The 23,594-nt window shown below is 36.1% G+C and overlaps 1 protein-coding gene across 5 annotated transcripts in view; it reads left to right on the top strand.

Moving 5' to 3' along the window:
- ctnnd2a (catenin delta 2a) overlaps positions 1 to 23,594 on the top strand; it is a 276,192-nt gene that overhangs the window by 201,656 nt on the left and 50,942 nt on the right. For all 5 annotated transcript variants that reach the window (XM_089125770.1, XM_089125769.1, XM_089125768.1 and 2 more), the window contains 2 exons: positions 1,974 to 2,187; positions 12,938 to 13,121. In XM_089125770.1, the coding sequence (XP_088981896.1) occupies positions 1,974 to 2,187; positions 12,938 to 13,121 (398 nt within the window). The remainder of the gene's footprint in view (positions 1 to 1,973; positions 2,188 to 12,937; positions 13,122 to 23,594) is intronic.

The raw sequence follows: 23,594 nt of genomic DNA, 5'->3' as shown, positions 1-23,594 counted from the left end.
AAAAACAGGAAGAGACAGGCTCAGAAGTAACCTCTTGGAATGGACTAGTAGATCACTTCTCACCTTCAGACAAAGCCACGCAAAGAAACGGGCTTGTAATCTCTTTTGGAGTGAGTGTCGATGTGAAGCCACAGCGATGATCTGTAGTGACGTGTTATTCAGAAGCACATCTGCCAGGGCTGATGCAGCGGGGGATTGTGTGTGCCAATTGGCTGTGGGACAGGAAATTGAAAACTCATAGTGCAATCACTTGATGAATCTGCAGATAGACACAGGTGTGACTTTCTCACTTAATAATTTAGCCCTGCAGGTTTTATGACAAAATCGTTCAAAATGCTTTTGGTGTGGTGTGTGTTAGTTTAAAGGGATCAAACTATGGCAAAAATAATCTGCCAAATGTTTTTTTATTTTATTATTATTATTATTATTATTATTATTATTATTATTATTATTATTATAAAAATGCTGTTATTTATTCACCCTCATCTCATTCCAAATCTGTATGATGTTTATTTGGGCTAATCTTATGGGTTTTTTTTTTTTTTGTGGTACTTGACATGCAGTAAAAATTACCATGCACCTTCATTGTATTGTTATTTTTTTATTATTTATATATTATGTGTATACTATAATGGAATTTGTTTTAAGTTTTAAGTATTTTTGTGCTTGTTTTATGTATTCCTCTTATTTATATATATATATATATATATATATATATATATATAGCTTTGTCAATTAACAATATATATATATATATATATATATATATATATATATATATATATATTATGCCAAGGCAACATCTAATATGAAAACTGTTTTAATCATGAAAACTATTTTAATAGTCAAGTAAAAGATATTTTACTTTTATATATTTTATTTTTAGAATTTACACAAATATATATATATATATATATATATATATATATATATATATATATATATATATATATTAAAAAATAAAATTTATAAAATTCAGCTTTGTCAATTAACAATATATATTATTGATTTACTTATTTATTTACTTATTTATTTATGCCAAGGCAACATCTAATATTTATGTAATTAAATGTATTTTATTTCAGCTTTATTTCAGTTAATGAAAACTATTATAATAGTCAATTAAGATATTTTAATTTTATATATTTTATTTTTAGAATTTACACAATTTACACACAGAATTTATAATGATATTAAGGTGGGAAAATAATGATAGCATGTTTATTTGTGAGGGAACTACTCCTGAAAATATTCTAAAATGACAGCGGTTTAACCAGATGCAAAGGCTGGGATTGAGTTGATGTCATTCACTGTTGTTTTTCCATATCCTTCAGAAACACGTGGCTTTTTTTTAGTGCAGTCTCAGATCCTGTAATGAACTTGGCTGGCTTTAATTGACTTAAGTGTAGAACAGCAAAGCCCTGTTGATAGAGATTTACTCACACCTCTCAGTCTGTTTAGCTGTCTGAAGAGTGATTCATTCCCGCACCCTCTGTATTGATTTTTCAAATACACTGGTTATGGATTCAGTGCCTCCTATTTGTTCATTTATCCTCCAAATGATCTCATGCACTGACGCTAAGCTGTTTTGGTGTGACTTAACGCTGAATTTCAGCCTTTTTTCCTTTTTGTTTTTTATGTGACTCTGAGGAATGTCTGGGAAAGGTCAACGTTTCGAATGACTTCCCATGAGTAGATGCCAAGGCCGTCATTTTCTCACTCACCAATAATTCTTGCTCAGATCAATTTAAGCTGCATTCAAATCAGGAGTTCAAGTTCAAAATTTGAATAAAAATTCATTTTCAGCCCTCTGGCGCCTCAAGTGGATAAAAAGGCATCCTGAGATGATATGAGTGTTTCTTCAACTTTAGATTCTTTTTACTGTGTTGAAAACTTGATCGTCTTTTATTTTGTCAGGTCTTAAAATATGGAAACATGTACAGTATCACCCTCTATCTGTCTGTTTCTTTCAGATACGGAGGCAGGGTGGTATTCAGTTGTTGGTGGACCTGTTGGATCACAGGATGGCTGAAGTACACAGAAGCGCCTGCGGTGCCCTGAGGAACCTGGTTTACGGCAAGGCCAACGATGATAATAAAATCACTTTGAAGAACTGCGGTGGGATCCCTGCGCTGGTCCGCCTGTTGCGCAAGACCTCTGATGTGGAAGTCAGAGAACTAGTCACAGGTAAGAACTTGTGCTGGCTCTGACATAACTCTTCAGTTTAAGTTTTATTATAGGAATTTTAATTTCCTCTATCACAGTGTTTCGGGTTAGAGAATTTTCATCTGTCAGACAAGTCATCAATTCTATCGCTTAATCTCTCATGCTCTGTCTCTCTCTATATATATATATATTTACATTTTTTACATTTACATTTATTCATTTAGCTGACAATTCTATCCAAAGCGACTTACATTTGCTATATATATGTCGGAGGTTGCACGCCTCTGGAGCAACTGGGGGTTAAGTGTCTTGCTCAGGGACACATTGGTGTCTCACAGTGGATTCGAACCCGGCTCTCTCACACCAAAGGCATGTGTCCTATCCACTACGCCATCACCACCCATGTATTATTATTAGCAGAAGTATTTCATTTTCATTTTCTTTCTTTCATTATTTTTTCAAAAGAATCAGTACATTCAAATGGTTTAAAGAAATGCAATACAGAAGTCTCTGTACTACACTGTAAAACAATATTGTTGGTTTAACTTAAAAAATGAAGTAACCGGTTGGCTTAAAATTTTAAGTTCATTGAAATGGAAAAAATGAGTTAATACAATGAAGGAGACTGATTTAATCATCAGAAACTCAAAATATTATGTTATCTGAACTACATAAATTATTTAAGTTGATTTGACAAAAGAAAAAATGTTGTGATTACAAATCATGAAAATATTTTTTTTACAGTGACTGTATTTATTGATACTTACGTATGTTATTTTATTTTCTGGATGTTTACTAGGGCTGGGTAATATATATCGATTTCTCGATATTAATCGATTCTCATTTTTACAAACCGATATCGTCATCCTGTATCATTTGAATGAATGAGACATTGTATCGTGGCTGCGCGCATCCAAAAATCGCAATAATCTTTGTCCTTTGTTTCTATTGATATGAAACAAAGTCTCAATTTTCAAATTACGTCCATTTTCTTTAGAAATTCAAAAAACATAAGTAGTGTTTTGGCGCTGTGGCGTGAGATCGCTCTGGCGCAGCTCAAGAGAAACAGCAGCGCTGATCTCTCTTCCGGGTTAATAATATCATCTACAGCTCGAAATAAACATGAATGAGCATCTGAAAGTGTGTTAAAAGATAGAGTACAACTTATCTAAATCCCTATCATGTCACATTGATTCGCTCAATCTGCGTTTCAACCGTGGAAAGACGTCAATTAAACAGCTTGTAATCAATGTCATGTATCGTCATATTTACCTCAGAAAACCCACATAAACTCGTTAAGTCCACACTCGTTAGTGTTCTTCCATATTTAATGCATATTTGAATAAATCTGGCAAGTTTTTATGACAGCCACCATTTAAATGTTTATATTTCATATAATCTTCTAATTATAAAAAATAAATAAAAGTGTAATTTAAGTGTTTGTGTAGCTACAAAACAATTAATTATTACCTTCATATTAGGCTAATGAAGCCTATTAGGCTACAACTAGACTCCCATAGTTTACAGCATTTAAGAGATTTGATTCCCTTTAGAAAATTGCCATTTATTGTAACTGATATCCAAAATAATCGATATTGAATCGAATCGTAATCGAAATCAAATCGAATTGCGAGCTTGTGAATCGAAATTGAATCGAATTGTGAAATTTGTCTCAATACCCAGCCCTAATGTTTACTAAAACTTCCCATCCTGTAGTTTAGCAATGATGTAGAAAAAAAGTTCAAATTGTCCGTACTGTCCATTTAGTGATAAGTACGGAAAGAGATATTTTTTACAAAATAAATCACCACATCCCCCAAAGGCTTTGCATTCCCAAACATGTTTCTAAATTGTTTCTGTAACGGAATGGATAAAATTTGGAACGGAGCCACGCTGGAAATGCCTGCTATGCGCTGAATTTAGATTAACATATAAATTAAAAGCATTGCACACTGGGCACTTAGAGAGACTTCCTGTCACAAATTAATCAGCGAGTTGGAAGCCTCAAGGTCTCCGGCTGCCCGGAGGATTCTCAGTCTCTCAATCTCAAGCAAAACAGCACATGTGAGTCATGCTTTGCCTGTCTGTTTGACTCTGCAGAAAAGTGATGTCTTTTTGTTGACAGGCAGAATGTAAATGCAGCCATATGGACCCATTCAGACCTGATGGTCAGGTGTCCTGTCAGCTTGCTGTCCTGTCAGTGGCCAGTTGTTCTGAGACTATCTTGGAACATTTTCAAAACCAACGTCTCCACAAATGTCTCATTTGCTGTCACACTCCAAATGAATCCTATTTTGATTTCACATTCATCGAATTGTGTATGAAGCTTTATAACCTTCAATCATTGTTTAGCCTATTATTTATACTCAAACAAAATAAGCTATAACACATTTTGACATATGGCTCTCCAGAGCCAATATGAAAGACAAAAAGAGTGTTTGGCTTTTGTGAGCATGAGCATGTTCCTTTATGAATCGCATGGCTGTGAAGAACAGATGGAACACTGGTCTGCAGGAACAGGAAGCTCGCAAGAAACCCAGACGACAGAACATCCCCTGAGAAACTGTCTGAATCATTTGGCAGCAGGAGATGTTTGAATTGCACTGCTCAGTGTGATCGTATGCTAAAATTAAGGAGGATTCTTGCTTTGTTAGCCTAATTCCACTCGCCGTCTGGGTTTTGTTTCGTGCTGCAGTTCTCTAGCATACGGCTTTGTCTCAAATGGTGTGCTTAATATGAAATATGGGTCTTGTGGCCTATTTTTTTTCCATTTACATTACTGTTCGTATGTTTTTGGGTTAGTAGGATTCTAGTAAAAATATTCTTATGTTCACCAAGGCTGTATTTGTTTAATCAAAAATACAGTAAAAAAGTAATATTGTGAAATATTATTAGAATTTGAAATAACTTTTTTTCTATTTTAATGTATTTTAAATGTAATTTATTCCTGTGATGGTAAAGCTGAATTTTCAGTATCATTAATCCAGTCTTCAGTTTTACATGATCCTTCAGAAATCATTCTTATATATGATTTTGTGTTCAAGAATGAATTTTTATTTTGTAAATAGTCATGCTACTTTGTGGAAACCATGACACGCTATCTTCAGGATTCTTTGATAAAAGTTCGAAAGAACAGCCTTTATTTCAATTCTAAATCTTTGGTAACATAACAAGAAAAACTTGGTCGTCCTTAGTTTAAACATAATGAATAGTTACATAGTGAATGCTATTAATGAATAGTTCATAATCTTAAAGTGTTAAAACCTATGCCCTTGTCTAGTAATCGCTTTAAGTTGCTGTATAGATGATGATCTGAATCTTAAAATAGACCATTAATTATTGTCACGGTCAGGCGGAAACCTCGTATCTCCATATTTCATCAGTGTTATATTTTTTCATAGATCATTACTATTAGTCACCCTTTACGTCTGTATGTTGTTGTTGTTGTTTTTTTTAAATATTTAACCAATGAAAAGTGTTAAAAAGAGCTTGTGACTAAACCTCACAACTCCATTAGATCCTCAAATGGTCTGTCAAACCTCATAACTCCGCCTCTCCTCTATTGTGAATGAAGTGCTGCACGCAGTTTGGACCGTCTCTGCCTGTTTGCAATACAAGGGTAAATAAAGAACTGGTTCAGAAGTACAGAAGTACAGAATTTTCTTTACTGTTTTATGTATTTGAGGAGCGGAGAAGAGTATATTAGTCTACATTTGCAGTTAAGTCTTATAGCCAATCTTAAATTGCCTATGCATGTCACTTTGTCTTTAACATGAGGTTTTGGCCAAAAGACAGAAAAAAAAAAAACGAGCGCCCACATATCTACTGTAAACTTTATTACCTGTAAGTAGGTAAAAATGTAATTTGATGATGCACTTACTGCCTCAGATGTGGCCATAGCCGATTTGGTCCGGACCTGTTGTGCATCCCTTATACGTTTTCTTTAAAGGAGCTGTATGCAAGATTGTGGCCAAAACTGGTACTGCAATCACTTTCAAATTAGGGTGTATCCCCGCCTTCCCCCATGACTCGAGGTTGCCAGATATGCTGCAGGTTCCATCAGGAATGTAGGCTGCTACAACACTCTAAAAATTCTGGGTTGTTTTAACTCAACTTTGGGTCAAATATGGACAAAACCCAAACGTTGGGTTAAGAATGTCATTTAAAAAATGTAACCCAATGGCTGGGTTTGTCCATATTAGTTGGGTTAAAACAACCCACCAATTTTTAGAGTGAAGAAGCTTCCAATTGCAAATGACGAGTCCTACACAGTGAGTTTTTTTTTCTTTCTGTTAATTATTTATTTCGGACTTTGTAACAAAGTATTTTGGATTCATATCGAGTTTTTGGGGGTTTCGCAACGTTAGAATTTTTTTTTATCAGATTCCGACACGTTTGTATCTGCAGCTGTGGTAACTAGAGAAGAGCTGGCAACCCGAATGCCGCAACACTACTGAGTCTGTGATTGGTAGATCGGTGGAGGGTGACGCATCAGAACAAAACTTGACAAAATCAACATCAGTCAAGGGCTGCGACTTCACTTTTTAAATGACAATATCCTGGCCAGACTAACTGTTGTCAGTGATATAAGTATTTTATGAATAATTGAAATGAATTTCTTGCATACAGCTCCTTTAAAACCCAATCCTATGAGTTATAGTTAGTTATGTTAACAGTGGTTAGTAGTGTTGCTATTGTAAGCTCCACTAATTATTTAAGACACTGTAAATGAACTATTTACTACAGGACTAGAGAAATTCACCTTTTTACATCTGTCTCTCTCCACAGAGGCAAGTGTAGACATGTGAAGATGTCTGTGGGATTTGTGTTCGGTACAGTGAGATACCCAAGTGAAATTAAGCCGTCTAAATCTGGGCCTGTGTTCTGCTGGCATGAGATTTGATCTTGGTCAATGTCACCACTGACGACAATTATGTCCTTGCAGTGCTCTAGTATTGAGCCTTCCTTTCTTCCTCTTTCCTCCTCTCTCTCTCTCTCTCTCTCTCTTGTTCCCTCATGAGAAGCGGCCTCTGATTAGATACCCTCTCAGTTCAGCAATCAAGGTTGTTCTTTCCCTTTCAGAATGCGTGCCTTTGTTCAAAGATTTAAGAAAGTCAAGAAAAAAATGGACGACAGAAGACTACTACTGCAATAAGAATATCGCGTTTATAAACGTATACAGAATAAGAGGCCATTCACACAAAGTGCATTTTCGCTTTGCTTTCACGTGCAGTGGAATGGGGAAAGACGTAAGGTCTCGAGGCGTGTTTTTTTTTTTTTTCAAAGTTGACCTTCGTTTTAACTATAGCGCCATGTTTTTAGAGCTGTGTCGTGTGCGAGATTCTGCAAAAACTATGCTGAAGATGCTGAAAATAATGACCAATATGTTTCACATTCTTACTTACCGCCTGCAATCAGCCACAGTCGGCCCTCATGGGTTCTGGAATTAAAGACTCACGGTGTGTGTGTGTGTGTGTGTGTGTTTCAGAGCAAGAAAATGGCAAGGTCAGCTTCATCAACTATTCAGCTGCCACCTCTTCATACTGACTCATAAATGTGGGTAGTTTCTTAAAGAAGGGAAAGAGAGAGAGAGAGAATAGGGCATAGGAGAGGAAAAGTGAAGATAGGCAAATAGGAAAAATAGAAGTTTGGTCTGACTCATTTCACGTGTCCTTTGTGAAGCTGATGGACAGTGGAAAGAAGCGACTGGATTTGAGCTGAAGGTTGGCTTCGTTCTAATAGGTGGCATAAGTGTTCTGCAATTTATCATCATCGCTGTTTTTAGAGTTTGTCCTCCATTTTGACATCTGCTAGTTTTTCATAGCGCTGAGTGACAGAGTGGCTTTTAGCAAGAAGCTCTTCACACTACAGGCGATAGCAGAGCCCCTGCAAGGCCGTTCATTCAGTACAGCAGGAGGTGAGATTAAGCCAAATATTTTTTAAATGTGACCAAATAGTCATGATAAGATGTGTTTTTACTTTAACTCATCAAAATAAGTTAAGCAATTTTAGCTCTCTTTTTTTCCCATCAACTAATTTTATTAAAGGGATACTTGGGATACTCCACTTTTTTTGGTAATAGGCTCATTTTACAACTCCCCCAGATTTAAACAGTTGAGTTTTTACCGTTTTCAAATCCATTCAGATAATTTTCTGATATTTAGAGGAATATCAGTAACCAGAGAGTTTCTGGTCTCATTGACTTCCATAGTATATTTTTTTCCTACTATGAAAGTCAATGAGACCAGAAAATCTCTGGTTACTGATATTCTTTTAAATATCAGAAAATCGTCTGAATGGATTCGAAAACGGTAAAACCCAAATATTTAACTCTGAGGGAGTTGTAAAATGAGCCTATTTCCAAAAAAAAAGTGGAGTATCCCTTTAAGGATTTAGCATTAAGCTTTGTATCAGTAAAAAAACAGTAGTATTTTCGAATTACTGTACTATACAAAGAAAGTTTGTATAGTAGGCTAATCACGATGGTGGAAGGTAGTTTTGAAGTTGAAATGGCTGAAGGGGATTTCGAAGATCTGTTGTTATAAGTTATAACTCACTTTGGTTGTGGTTCTTTTATAAACTTTTAGTGTTAGTAGAGTATGGATTAGCATTTTCTGCCTTTTCTCAGTCTAGAATGCTTCAATTTCAAAAATAATTTCACATTTCTACTATATAAATGACCAGTGTTAAATACACATTCATCTTCCCAGAGGTGAAGTATCCCTTTAAGTCAATAGTACTCATGCTTGTATTGGTGCCACAAGCCAGTGTGAACTTAATCTTAATAACTACCCATTAAGCATTCCAAAAAATAAATAGATAAATATAAATATTTTGCAATAATATAAAATATTTCCTTTTTTATAACTGTGCAATGGTTATAATTTATATTTAGCCATAATTCAACTACAAACTTTTTTCATATACTTGCCTTCAAATTAAAGTTTGTGATTCGTTTCAGAGCTGTTGGCAGATTTTTTGTTTAATCTCTATTGAGAATGTGAGTTATAAAGAAATATCTCTGGAACCAAGGCCGGTGAGAGTGGGCAACTACTGTTCTTTGTTAAACCTCTTGATATTCCGCATTTAAACAAAGACATGTTTTGCCTATTAAGTCACTTTGTCTAAAAGCATATGCTTAATGAGTAAATACAATGTACATTCTGAGAATTTCTAAAGCTTCACCGAATTTGAACTAGTCATCAACCTTTTCCTAAATGTTTGTTAATGAAATGTTGGCAAATTTGATAATGCTTCCTGTTACAAAGAGTTTAATTATGCATCTCTGAAAATAATGTAAATTGAATCTAATAAATCATAATCTTAATCATTTTATTCAAGCTAATATGCTGTTTTGTGATTAGAACACAATAGTTGTGAAACGTGTCCTAAAATGTGTGTCCTTGCAGCTGCTAAACATTATAAAATGTTCTATAGAGGTTTAGAGGAAATTAGAGATATCCTCTGTGATATAGCATCTGTCAGGATAAATTACCACTTCAAACAGTGAGCTCACTCAGGTGAGATATTGATGAGCTCAGGATAGGCTTATTAGCCACACGCATGGCTAATCTGGTTATTTCTCATTTGCAGGTTGTTTAAGTATTGACTGCTTGAAAATTGACCTCCTATAACCTTAATAAGACTTTCTTCGTGTTGTAACTTGAACCTTTTATAGCTGATGATCGATGGTAAACACGGCCTGGATTTTTTAAATAACTTTTTTAAGTCACTCTTTATTAAGAATCCTTGAACCTGCTTTTTTAAAAGGAGTAGTTCACTTTAAAAAAAAAAAATTGCTTATAATTTACTCACTCCCATGTCATTCAAGATGTCCATGTCTTTCTTTCTTCAGCTGAAAAGATATTAAGGTTTTTGATGAAAACATTCCAGGATGTTCTCCATATAATGGACTTTACTGGTAACCAAACGGTTCAAGGTCCAAAAGACAGTTTTAGTGCAAACTGCAAACTGTTCGAAGGGCTTTCAACGATTCCAGACGATGAATAAGGGTCTTATCAAGCAAAACGATCGCTCATTTTAAAAAAAATACAAAGTTTAAGTTTTATGAGCTCAAATGGTCACCTTGCTCTGTTCTATGATGCGTGTCCGTGAGTCGTGACTCTCCTGTTCGAACTCCAAATGAACAAATCTTTTCCCGAGTCAATTCATTCATTGAATGAACCAAATGACACGAAAAAAAATTGTTTGTTTTGATAAACGAGTTCGAACAGTAGAGTCTCGAACAGTTTTTTTTTTTTTTTTTTTTAAGTAAACTACTCCTTTATGCAGTAAGTATATATGCTGTGCGCTTAGTATGCCAAATATTCTACATGATCATTCAAAAGTTTGGAGTCTGTAAGATTTTTGAAATGTTTTAGTAGAAAGAAGTCTTTATGCTCACCAAGGCTGCATTAGTTAATCAAAAATAACTAATTTTGTGAAGTATAATGTTTTCTATTTGAATATTTGAATTTCATATTCTATTTGAATTTTCAGCATCATTATTCCAGCCTTCAGTGACGCATGGTAACTTTTCGCACTATTATCATAAACTTTTAAAACATTTGTGCTGCTTGCATTTTTGGTGGGAAATGTTATAAATTCAGTTTTCTTTGATGAATGGAATGTTCAAAAGGACAGCGTTTATTTAAAGTAGAAACCTAAAACATTATAAATATTTTTACTGTTTTATTTAATTGAATTCATCCTTGCAGGAAAGTCTTACTGACCCCAACGGTTTAAATGGTAGTATCGCACTGTGCAAACAACTGTATCCAACAATGCAGTGCATTTGACTTGACCTTTTCAGTGTGACTTATCACCATGGTGATGTAAGAAAATTAGAGCTGTCTGTGCAGATCTTGAGATGTTTGATAGACTGCGTGTGATTAAACTGATGAAACCTTAGGTCGTGTTAATATGTCAATGCTGTCGAACTGTATGAATTCTTCCAGTCTTTAGGGTCTGGTAATTAGCATGTTTGAAATTCTAACTAGGCGCATCATTTTGTGTCAAAAACATGAAAATGAGTGGTTTTCCTACTAGTCTAAAAGGAGACGTCTGCTTAGTCACTTTATGCGTTATGCCCACAATCTTTATGTGAGTATTGGTGATTGATCTCTGCTAGTTTAGGGCTTCCACACAAATATATGCGTATATACTGTGTATGCTTCACTTTCTATCCTTCAACACATTGTATCCACCATCGAAATGCATATATTACAATGTCATGCATATGTTAGTGAACAAAAGGTCTTGACCGAACAAACATATCGATTGCCTCTTCCACTGTCATTATCCATTCCTGAACAAAAAATTAAAATGCTAATGACTCCCCTCTCTTCTTCTCCATAATTTCTATTTGTTTATCAAATTACTGTCTGAGAGAAGTATGATGTTTCTGCAAGAATTGCTCTCATAAATCTCTAATGGCTGCACTGATAATGATAACAGGAACATGCTACGTGTGGAACCAAAGATATTAAGTCTTGGCATGTTTTTAAAGGGTTAGTTCACCCAAAAATGAAAATTCTGTCAGTATTTACTCACCCAACCCCATTGTTCCAACCCCGTAAGACCATCTTCGGAACACAAATTAAGATATTTAAGATATTAAGATCGCTCCTGCATACTAGTCCATAGGCTTCTTGAGGGAATGACTCTTGCTGGCATCGAAAAGTCATTAAATAATGACATCGTTAAAATAGTCCAAGTGACTACAGTGGCTCAATTTTAACTTCATCAAACGACGAGAATACTCTTTGTGCGCAAAAACAAACAAAAATAACGACTTTATTTCAACTATTCACTTCCTTTTCCATGGGTCTGTAGTCAGTTAACGTAGTGTGATTGCATAGAGCTACGTCACACGTAGGCTCACTATTGGCCGACGCTGGTCATGTGTGTGATGCGTGTGACGTACAATAACAGAAGCTTACGCTATTAAACTAGAAACCTGACTCACGCAGAGGGAGAAATAAACGAATAGTTGAAATAAAGTCGTTATTTTTGTTGTTTTTTTGCGCACAAAAGTGTTCTCGTCGTTTGATAAACTTAAGATTGAGCCCCTGTAGTCACTTGGACTATTTTAACGATGTCTTTAATGACTTTTCGAGGACAGCAAGTCATTCCCTCAAGAAGCCTATGGACTAGTATGCAGGAGCGATCTTAATACCTTATCAAATCTTAATTTGTGTTCCGAAGATGAACCAAGGTCTTACTGGGTTGGAACAACATGAGGGTGAGTAAATACTGACAGAATTTTCATTTTTGGGTGAACTAACCCTTTAATAGTCTGCAAAAGTTGGCATTGACTCTTTAATTTTGACCAGCTAACAAATTCTATTTGTTGTTTCAAAAGTGTAATCTGTAGGTTTATGCAGTACAGTTGTTTTATGTAAATTGCATCTAGTAAATCATATCGCATATTCCTCGGAGACTTGGCGGAGCTGTGAAAGAGTTTGGTAAAATTACATTGTAATGTGAGACCGCAGGCTTGTCAAATTATGTTTTTTGTGTTTTTTTTCCCTCTGGGTTCAGCTCTACGTTTATGTGGGTCTCCGAGTCTTTGTGAGACGTTGTCAAAACCTGTCTCAGGCTAGCTCAAGCATAGAATGGACAATGATATACATTTTTTACTCCTCTGAAAGAATAATAACAGAATAGCATTATTTCTTGCACAGTAGCGCTGTCACTTTCAGGTAGGGGTCTCAAACTACCCGTCTCTCAAATGTTAATAGATGATCTTTAAATGTGTTTTCCTGTGCAGGTGTGTTGTGGAACCTGTCCTCGTGTGATGCTCTGAAGATGCCTATAATCCAGGACGCTCTTGCCGTCTTGACCAACACCGTGATTATTCCCCATTCCACCTGGGACGTGTCCCCGCATCAGGAGGACCGCAAGCTACAAATGCACACTTCCCAAGTCCTTCGCAACGCCACTGGCTGCCTGAGGTGAGTGTGTGTGTGTTTTTTTCGTATAGGGCCCGGATGACGGATCCCGGGTGACGGATGGAGAACTTTCACTTTCAAATGTGTTTGACTTTTTCTTCTGCGGAACACAAAAGATATTTTATATAGTGTTTCAGCTGTCTTTGTCCGAATAATGAAAATGAATGGGGTTCACAGAATAAAGAAACTCATACAGGTTTGGAATGACATGACTGCAGATTGTTGGTATGTGTGAATTGTTTACAGATCCATTTGTGCAAAAATTGTGCCATTGTAATGACAATGTTTAAACAATGTCATACTTACATAAAATCTCTGCTCATGTTTCATGAAGGAGGAAGAATAAGAAGAATTACACCACCGTTCAAAAGGTTTAGTACTTGCTGTATATTGAGCAAGGACACACATTCAGTTGATCACCAGTGACAGTAATGACATATAGAATTTCTATTTAATGTAAATGATTTTAATCCTGAAAAAAAGTGTTTTCATCATAGAAATGCTTTAAATCAGCATATAAGAATGATTTCTGAAGGTGACACTGAAGACTGAAAATTCAGCTTTGCCATCACAGGAATAAAGTACATTTTAAAATATATTCAAATAGAAAACAATTATAAATTGTAATATGTTTTTATAGTATTACTGTTTTCACTATATTTTTCATCAAATAAATGCAACTTTGATGAGCATAAGAGACTTCTTTCATTAAAGAGACTTCAAACATTAAAAATCAAATTGACCCTGTGTATTTACCCATTCATGTAGTAAGCAGGCGGCTCTTGGCCTCAAATTAATTATTTCTGAATGAAAAGGAGTCTTCCCACGTACCTAGAAACAACCCTTGGCATACGGCACCTGTTTCGAATGCAAGCACCTTCACGGCTACATTGATTGTGTGTGAGCCGAAAAGGCAGATTTCTCATTAAGAACCGATTGTGGTTTTCTCCGTGCAGTTGTTTCTATGACAGCTGGCCATGTGATTTAGAGAACAGTCCTTTTATACTATATGCAGCCCACTGAGAATGATGGTTTCTTTGATTAACTAACACAAAATGTGAGCTTTGGAATTTTTTACAACCTCCTTCCTGTTTTATATGGAGTGAGGAACAACCCTGATAAGCCATTCCCCCCAGCCACGTCTGTTCTGTTCATATCTCGAGATTGCCCGGGGTAAAACTGAATCATAACCTGTACGCCGTTGTCACAGTGAGCAAAGATTTACTTCTATCACTCCAGTCAAAGCATCTGATTCATGATTTATGCAATAATGCATAATGATGTTTATGTGGAGTGCAAATCTAGCTTATTATGATTTATACATAGCTTCTTGTTGCAAAGAGTTGGTTGAAAAATATCTGTGAGAAAGTGTTGATTCTCTTGGGTTGAGTACTAGTCTCACGTAAGGCTTTATTCTTGTATCCATAGCAACAGCGCAGTGTTAAACTACTTTAAAGTCCATGCTATGAGAGGATCACACTGCTTTTGTTTTGCTTTCCCAGTTTCCTCCCAAGCTTGACTAAATGAATGAAACCTTTTCAAACCATATTTTTGCAGTTTCACCTCATTAAACTGAGATTTACTAAAAAAGAGGCGCACCTACTGTATGCGAATACACCGAAATGCAAATACAAACAGTCGTCTTATCCTTTGACTTTAATATTTCTGTAAATAACAAGTCTGCTTCTGATTCCAGCAGTAAATTACTCCTCCAAGTGAATGGCAATGTCTTGTGTTTCAAACAAATCATCTTCTGTCGGAGCGCTGTAAAGAGGCAATTACCGTCCTCCGCACACTGTATTAGTCAGATACGCACATGCTTCTGAAAGTAAAATGTGTATCTTATGCGTATTGTGTAATTGTGGACCACACGTATCCTCTACCACATGCACAGTGCAATTTAATGTTGAATTTCCGAGTAATCACGATCTTTCCAATTTTTTTTTTAGTGAATCAAAAACATACAGTGAGACTGGGGTAGTGTGATTCACGAGTAAATGACTCTTATAAACAGGTTATTTTAGTGAATCAAAAATGCATAGCCAGACCAGTATAGTGTACATAATGTGCAAATGGCTCTTAAAGGGATAGTTCACCCATAAATGTATTTTGTTATCGTTTTCTCGCCCTCAAGTTGTTCCAAACCTATGTATGAGTTTCTTTCTTCTGTTGAACACAAAGGAAGATATTTTGAAGAATGTTCGTTGACGGTAACCATTGAGCGCCAAGTCAATGGGTGCTGTCAACTGTCTGGCTACCAACATTCTTTAAAATATTCGACTGAATAAAGAAACTCATACAGGGGTGAGTTTCCCGAAAGCATCGTTAGCCAACTATGGTCGCAAGTTCTGTCGTTATCGGCATACTGTAGTTCAATGAGTCGGTGCTTCCCGAAACAATCGTTCCAACGAACATTCGCAAGCAGCATCGCAAAGTTGTGTGGTTTGAACGATAGCTCTCGAGCTGTGTTTAGAGGTATAGTTTCTACATTGCATCACATTCGGACATAATAAATCCTTATCTTGAGTAAAACAAGTAAACAGACATTCAGTACAACCGGTGCCATATATTTAGAATACATACAAATGTAATTTGCGTCTTTTAGTTTTTCAAAAGGTTTAAAGTACCGTGTTTGACGAGTGCGCATGTGCAAACGTGCTCTACTATGTAAGAACGAGCCAAATATTGAATCTGGTAATAAAGCAAAATAACTGAGAACAACTAGAAATAGTCCTCAGATGACAATAAAAAATCTAGCGTTAATTGGATCTCAAACAGTTTCATTAAATGTAGTTATTACTCCACCACGTGTGAAACCAACGTGGTTGGACGATTCTGTGCGACAATAGGTTTCGGGAAACAGTCGTGACTAGCTAGTTGATTTCTCCAACGATGCATCGTACTATGGTAGTGAAGCAGCAAACTATAGTTGTACGGAACAACTGGAACAACTTGAGGGTCAATAGTAATGACAAACTCTTTTGGGTGAACTATCCCTTTAAAAGTCAACACATTCTCATCCCAAGACGTCATCTAACTGACGCTTTTGACCATATGTCAACATCCGACATTATAGGGCACCCTTTTAACAATCCTAGGGCGTCATCTAACTGACGCTTTACCTTTAGCGTCAGTTAGATGACGCGGGTAGGTTTAGGTCTGGGGTAGGGTTAGGATTAGATAGCGTCATCTACAGCCCATTCTCACCCCCAAGGCGTCACCTAACTGACGCCTTGGGAAGCATTTGGACATGCTTCAATATCTGACGCTTTAGGCGCCCTTTAGCGTCAGTTAGATGACGCCCTAGGATCGTGTGTACCCTACCCCCACCCCACACCTAAACCTAACCGCGTCCTCTAACTGACGCTTTCCTTTAGCGTCAGTTAGATGACGCCGTAGGATCGCGTCATGTAAGTGACGCTAAAGGGCGCCTAAAACGTCAAATATTGAAGCATGGTCAAAGGTGACGCCTTGGGGTGAGAATGCGTTGTCATCTACAGTAACTGACGTTAAAGGGTACCCTAAAACGTCGGATGTTGACGTATGGTCAAAAGCGTCAGTTAGATGACGTCTTGGGATGAGAACGGGCTGCAAAAGCCTACAGTCAGACCAATGTAGTATGATTCATAAGTAACTGACTCAAACATTTACTTTTTATTGAATCACAAAACAAACAGCGAGGCCTGTGTAGTGTGATTCACAAGAGAATAACTTGTGTTGTGGTTCTTTTTAGTGATTGAAAACATATGCTGTCTGAATTGCCATCAAATTGCTCTTAAGAGACATTTTTGGTGAATTAAAAGCACACAGCAATACCAATGTAGTGTGATTCATGAGCATGTGACTGAAAAAGAATGAACGCTTTCTTTTTAGTGATTGAAAAACTTAAAGTGAGACCAATGTTGTGTGATTTCATGAGCAGATAGATAGATGCCTCTTTTGAATGGGTTCTTGTATTGAAGCAAAAACAAGAGTTATTCCTGAAACGATTGACTCATGAGCCAGATCCTTTAATGACTTATTCAGAAAGATGAATTACCATTTTGAATATATCATAAACACTGCCCTGTACAATTTACAACTTTAGCAGTAAGATGTTTTATTTAAAATATACTGCAAGCAAAAAAAGACATTAGAACTGAAATATGCATCATGCTCTGAAAATATTTCATGATAATTTGACTGAGGCATTTACATTACATTCTTGCCAACTCTTCTGGGTATCACTTTGGAGACAGTCATGTTGTCAATTTCTGACATTAAATACTTCAATTCGGATTGATGATGTTCGTCAAAGTGGGATTTTTTTTTTCTCCCTTGGAGGCGGGAACACTTCAGCAAGCCATTGAAAATCAGTGAAGCAGTGTTTTTGGAATTGAGCCTCATCCCAATGGGAGTTTGACACACTGCTGCTGTAAATCATTTCCACAAGCAGAAATCAAATTTCTGAAACCTGCGGGTCTCCGTGGGGGGAAAAAATCTATCTAATAGAAAGAGATATTCTCAGCCACAAAGAACAATCCCTTGTGACATCCCAAAAAGGCATCACAGCATTGGATTTTCCTTTTCAGACTTCAGTGAATGGATGAATCAGCCATTTTCCGAGTTAAACAGCTCCTCACTCTGTTTAGATTCAGCAACTCACCAGCTGTCAGCAGGATCTTAATCGAACCCGTGTCAAAGCTTCCCTCAAACCCTTCAAATGTTGATTTAGAGATTGTTTTTGAGGCAAAATTGACTTTTCCTATAGTGAGATCAAAAAGTAAACATGAGAACTTAAGTTTAGACTTGCTAATGTAAAACATTTTTTCCCAAGAAATTGCATTAAAGGCCTGTTATGAGTTTGTTCTTAAAGGAACAGTTGTTTCAAGTATGAATTTCTTTCTTCTGTTGAACACAAAAGAAGATATTTTTAAGAATCTCTGTAACTATTGACTTATATAGTATTTTATTTTTCCTACTATGGAAGACAATAGAGGGCCGAAGTTACGACGTCACTTTGTAGGCCAAAACACAGAAGTGAGTTAGCATTTTAGCACTTCCAGTTCCCTCGGCCCTCAACCTAAAGTCTATGGGTTCAAAGAATGGGTTTTTGCTGAATTGTTTGAAATATTTTCACGTTTTGATCTATGACATAAAACACACCAGTTCTTAACTTTATTGTGTCTGCTTGTGTGTTTTTTAAAACTTTATATAAGCTTCAAAATGTATACATTTTGTATTAACTTGTAAAGATCATCTTGACAGACAAAACGTGTAAGGGTCACAACTCTTTGTTGAACACAGATCTTATTTTTTGCAATTTTCCAAAAGTCTATGGGTAAAATGCATAGCTTTTCGATCAAGGGAACCCATGCGCCGCTAGCTTCCCAGTTCTCCTACAAAGTGAAGTCATAACTTCGGCACTCTATGGGGGTCCATCAACTGTCCGGTTCAGGTATGGAATCAAAAGTGTTTCGGTGACTTTTACCATGCGCCTTAGCACTCAGTGACCCCGCTCTGTGACTTTGGGTCGCTGTTCTTCCTAAACTCTTCAACTTTCCAATAATACCACTGTGGAATCTCTAGCGGAGATGACATTTTACAAACTCATTGCAAAGGTAAAGGAAATCATTAATTTAGCAAGGACAGTACACATTAAATTGATCAAAAGTGTTATTATGAAACTATTCATATAACATATTATCCTCAGAAGAATTATTCACAATGATTATTTGAAACCTTTCTTCTTAATCCTAAACATTGTTAGTGCATTATTAACATTGTGCAGTGTTATTTTCTTGTCATGTTTCAAGCCGCTTAATTATCATCGTGCTCATGCTTCACATTTTTCTTCTCATCTTTGTTGACAAAATCAAAAACCCTTTGTTAGCAGACATTGCCGAGAGATGAACACTTTTGATATGCCTTGTAAGACATTGAAGCTGCTCTGTCCTCACAGCAGGTAATTGTGTTCAGTGTTTGAGCAGCTGTGGAGGTCCATGTTGGACTGCAGGAAAGGGAAATGATGCTGTTGGTGTTCCAGATGCTCAGGTGCTTCTGGCTCACCTTGCCATTTGGATTCTGTAACCGTGGTAACCGGGGCACATCTTCATTTTGGCTGCTGTCATGAAACCTCACATAAGGGATACTGGTCAAAATCTGCATCTTTCAGATAAGGTTTAGACATTGTAAAGTATTAGCCCTGCTAAGCAAGCCTGAAGAAGACATTTCCCCTGTATTCCCAGTGGTCACCTTAGTGTTTTCGAGTTTATTTTTACTAGAGCACATTGCAGCTGTTGAATAGTTCATTTAACCAAGGCCATTAAAGCACGAAGGAACAGACGTTTCTCCTTGTAAGGATTTTTTAAGGTGTGCTTGATTGAAAACACCACTAATTGTGTTTCAATAAGTAATTTGCTAACAAAGTGTGCTAATTAATTAGATGGAGTGTGCGGGTGACAGAAACGAAAGTGAATGAATAAGCAATAAAATCTAAGGGGCTCATTAATTGTGGAAAATTACCAAGAACTCGATTGACGAGTTCACATTGAATCGTGTGACCTTGCATACTTCAGTCTTGACATTAATTGCAGTGCTTTGTGTTTGTGTTGACCAATGTTGGTATTTTTCAGATAACTGTTAAACACCAATGGCGCTTTCTTGTTTTACAATGGACACTGTGTACAAAGTTTTTCTATATTTGGAGACAATCATTCCATTTATCCCTTAAGCAGTCTTGTGTTTAGAAATTTTGTACAGCCAAATACAGGCATGCAAAAACATTACTACTGAAGCTTAGAAGACACACCCAAGCCTCTGTTGTTAATTTAAAAGCATAAGTTTAGATCTAGCAATGTGATCTGGGCTGGTTTTTTTATTATTATTATTTGTGTGCGTGTGTGTGTGTGTAAAGCAGCATTGCCACAAATAGTGCTAGATGAACTGTATTTCTTAGCAGTGGGGTGGCACTGGTGCACTTAATTAATGCAGCTTTTCAGTAGTAAAAGCACTGAGGGAGTGTTGACAACAAGGTTATTTATACGACATGCATGTACATTGTTAGATCTACCTATTACTACAGTATTATAAAGTCTTTGCTTTATTTTCTGAAATTTATCAGGCTAAGCTAATAATTTACACACAGATTACACATATTATACAGTATATTTGAGTGTAAAACTTTTTTTTTTTACCCAAAACCATTTGAAGTCTGCACCAATTTTTTTTTGTTTGCATTTCTTATCTTCTTATGTCACTAGTAACCACACTCAATGTATTTTTTTTAAAACATCCCATAATTTTTAAAATTTCAGCCTCTACCAAATTAACACAGTCTCATCCCAAAAAGTCATATAACTGACGTCTTGGGGCGTATTTTGACCATACGTCAATATCCGCCTTTTTAGGGCCCCCTTAAACGTCGGTAGATGGCGATCCCGGGCCGTTATACAACTGACGCTTTACCTTTAACGTCAGTTAGGTGACGGGTTAGGTTTAGGGTTAGGTTTAGGTTTAGGTATGGGGTAGAGTTAGGATCCCATAACCTCATCTACCGACGTTTAAGGGGGCCCTAAAAAGGCGAATATTGACGTATGGTCAAAAGACGTCCCAAAACGTCAGTTATATGACGTCTTGGGATGAGACCGGGTTGACCAAATGGTTGAGATGTCACTTAATGGTAATAAATGGTACCGGAATTCATACACATACTTTGCCATACTTTTTCTTTGCCCATTATAATTTATGATCAAAACCTTTTTAGTCTTGACAAAACACATTGTCAGAAAGGTCTCAAAGTCCCATATTTTGTAACAGAAGTGATATTTGGACAGAATTTTATTAATTTGTTACAGCAGAATGCATACAATTAAATTCAATGGAATTTATGTCATTTTTGGTATTACGCCGAAACAAAATCTCATGAGAACTTCAATTTTTGTGATATCAACTTTAAATTTGGAACACAACTTGGTTAGATATATGGCTTTGATGTTATAGTAATTTTATGGGGGGGAAAAAATATTTTGTAAAATATATATTTTGTATAAAATAAAAAAAATATTTAGTATAGTATTTTTGATTGAATGTAAATTGAAAACTTCCATAACTTTTTCATAATTTTATTTTTTGAAGTGCTTTTACTTCAGCAATAATCTGCTGATTGTTTTTTTTTAAACTAGACTAAACTTAGGTCTTTATTCCAAAGCATACTTGAATTACAACCAAGTTTTAATAGTGCATTGTAATGTTCATTCTCAAAAAGGGGGGTGACAATTATCAGTTATGTGCCAAATCAACCGCTTCAAATCAAATCAAAATGCTTAGCTTGCAAAATTTCACCAGAAACAGTTCACTTGGCAGGGGTGATTTATTTGCATCTGACATCCATGTTAGAAATAGTGTTGTGACAAATGCTGTCGATTGACACTGTGAAATCAAGTGGATTTTTTTGGCATAATATACCTCAACCAGATGATCGAGATCGCTCAATCAGTTTGAGTTAAATTAGGTACTCCTCTCAATAAAATATAGTGACTCTCTCATAGTGACCGTTTGGTTGAGAAGTCAGTTAAAGGATTAATTATGATTTATTAACTTTATTTTAATTGACTTATTTTGATATGTGATAAGAAAATGACTGAAGTTATGCAAAGCTAGTTTTATTTAATAACTATTAGCTTTGTTTTATTAATCGTATTTATTCTATAATGTGAGAAGAAAGTGACTGTGGAGTGGCGCAAAGCTTATAACGATTTTTTTTTTTTAAATGGTCATTATGTATTTGAAAAAAAAACATTTTTTTATTTTGTTAATTTATTATTATTATTATACCTCAAATACAAATTGAATGCACAAATATGTATTAATTATTATCTTTATTTATTATGTACTCATTAATCAATTTTATTAATTTATTACTTTTTGATAGAAGAATGTAAATATGGAGTGACACAAGAGACATGAAACTAGCACAGGGGATACTTGGCAGCATCAAAAGTAGGGTAATGCTCTGTTATCTCTCTATAACCCTTTTCCCCTTACCCACCTTCACTCTGTACACAATGGTGCAGTGCTCCTTTTGTGCTTATCGTAGGCGTATAGCTGTTCTAAATATTCACGCCGAAATGCTTTATGGACAATATCAGCCACTTTGCACTTTTGCCCTGTCAGCATCAGCCGAGGGGGATTTATTAAATAATTTCCTCGTTTTGGAATACTCCATCAAAGTGATGTTCTGATAAATCAAGCCGCCACCATCCTCTAATTGCTGCCCTCCCTCTTCTCCCTCTAATATCAGTCCAGCATGACACACCTTGAAAAGTAATGAAACAATTTCTCTTTTTCTCTTCTCGGCCCGCGTGATGCATCATCTACGTTCCTGCCAAGCTGCGAGCGGAGGCACCCTCAGTCGCATCCATCACTCACCATCAGAAGTGAATCATCTCTCATGGCTCGGTCTCAATTACAGGGCTCCACGTGTTCCTCGGGACACCCCTTCCTACAGGCAGGAAAGAGTTTGATGCATTTGCAAAAACTGTTGTGAGCCGAGAGGAAATGGGAGAAAAAGGCCAACAGGAAATGAAACGCTTTAATTGGTTGCTGTTGCGGGCTGAGAAGAGGGAGTAGATGCTCATGATCTGTGTTTATGGAGGAACTCAAACCCTGAGGTCTCCTCTCTTCCCATTAGTGTTCCCTGTGTGCTGTTAATGAGACTCATTTGACTGTTTAATAACCCAGAATGACTTTCACTATTGAAAGCTAATGGTTGGATTTGTATTATCATTTTGATTATATACATATATATGTATAAATGTTAGGGATATTCCAGGGTACGTCATGGAGGCAATGAACCACCCGTCGCAAAGTGCATTAATATCGTTTAATGCACAGTATTAGTCAAGTTGATATCCTGATCATATTTTCCAGCACATTTTGCCAAATCCAAACCACATCAATCTTAATAACTACTATTAATTTTGTATATAATCATTTATAAGTGAAATATAATTGTTAATGAGGGCTGGAAGTGAAAAACGCCTTATATGTGCATCAGTATTAAGTAGGTTTTCTTTTACAGGTAAATATATATAATACTTCTAATGTTAATTTCAACAACTAATGCTAATTTAATGATTTGCATTTTTAAAATCACAAGTTAGTTAATAGTTAATGCACTAACGTTATCACAAATGAACTGGATTTGTGATGTAATGATACCATTTTTTTAACAATGTTTGAAGTCTTGTCTTCATTCCCTGTAGAGATATAGGTTTTTGCCCATGAACTTTATATCACTCTCTTGCCAAACAGCAAACAGAGAGAAACTTTTCCAACTGCTACTCCCTCCTGTCTTGTGCAGTGGATGATAACTTTTTGCTCTGTCCACAGTTATGTAGCGTCACTATCAATAATTCATGAAGTTTGTGCCAATTTGTTTCAGTCACAGAGGCATGTACCATGCACATGCAATTGTGTGGTTTTATAGATTAGTGT

This window comes from Pimephales promelas, chromosome 22 (genome assembly GCF_988280905.1).
Source record: "Pimephales promelas chromosome 22, fPimPro1.hap1.1, whole genome shotgun sequence".
Taxonomy (NCBI): Eukaryota; Metazoa; Chordata; class Actinopteri; order Cypriniformes; family Leuciscidae; genus Pimephales; species Pimephales promelas.
This window is presented reverse-complemented; position numbering and strand designations above follow the sequence as displayed.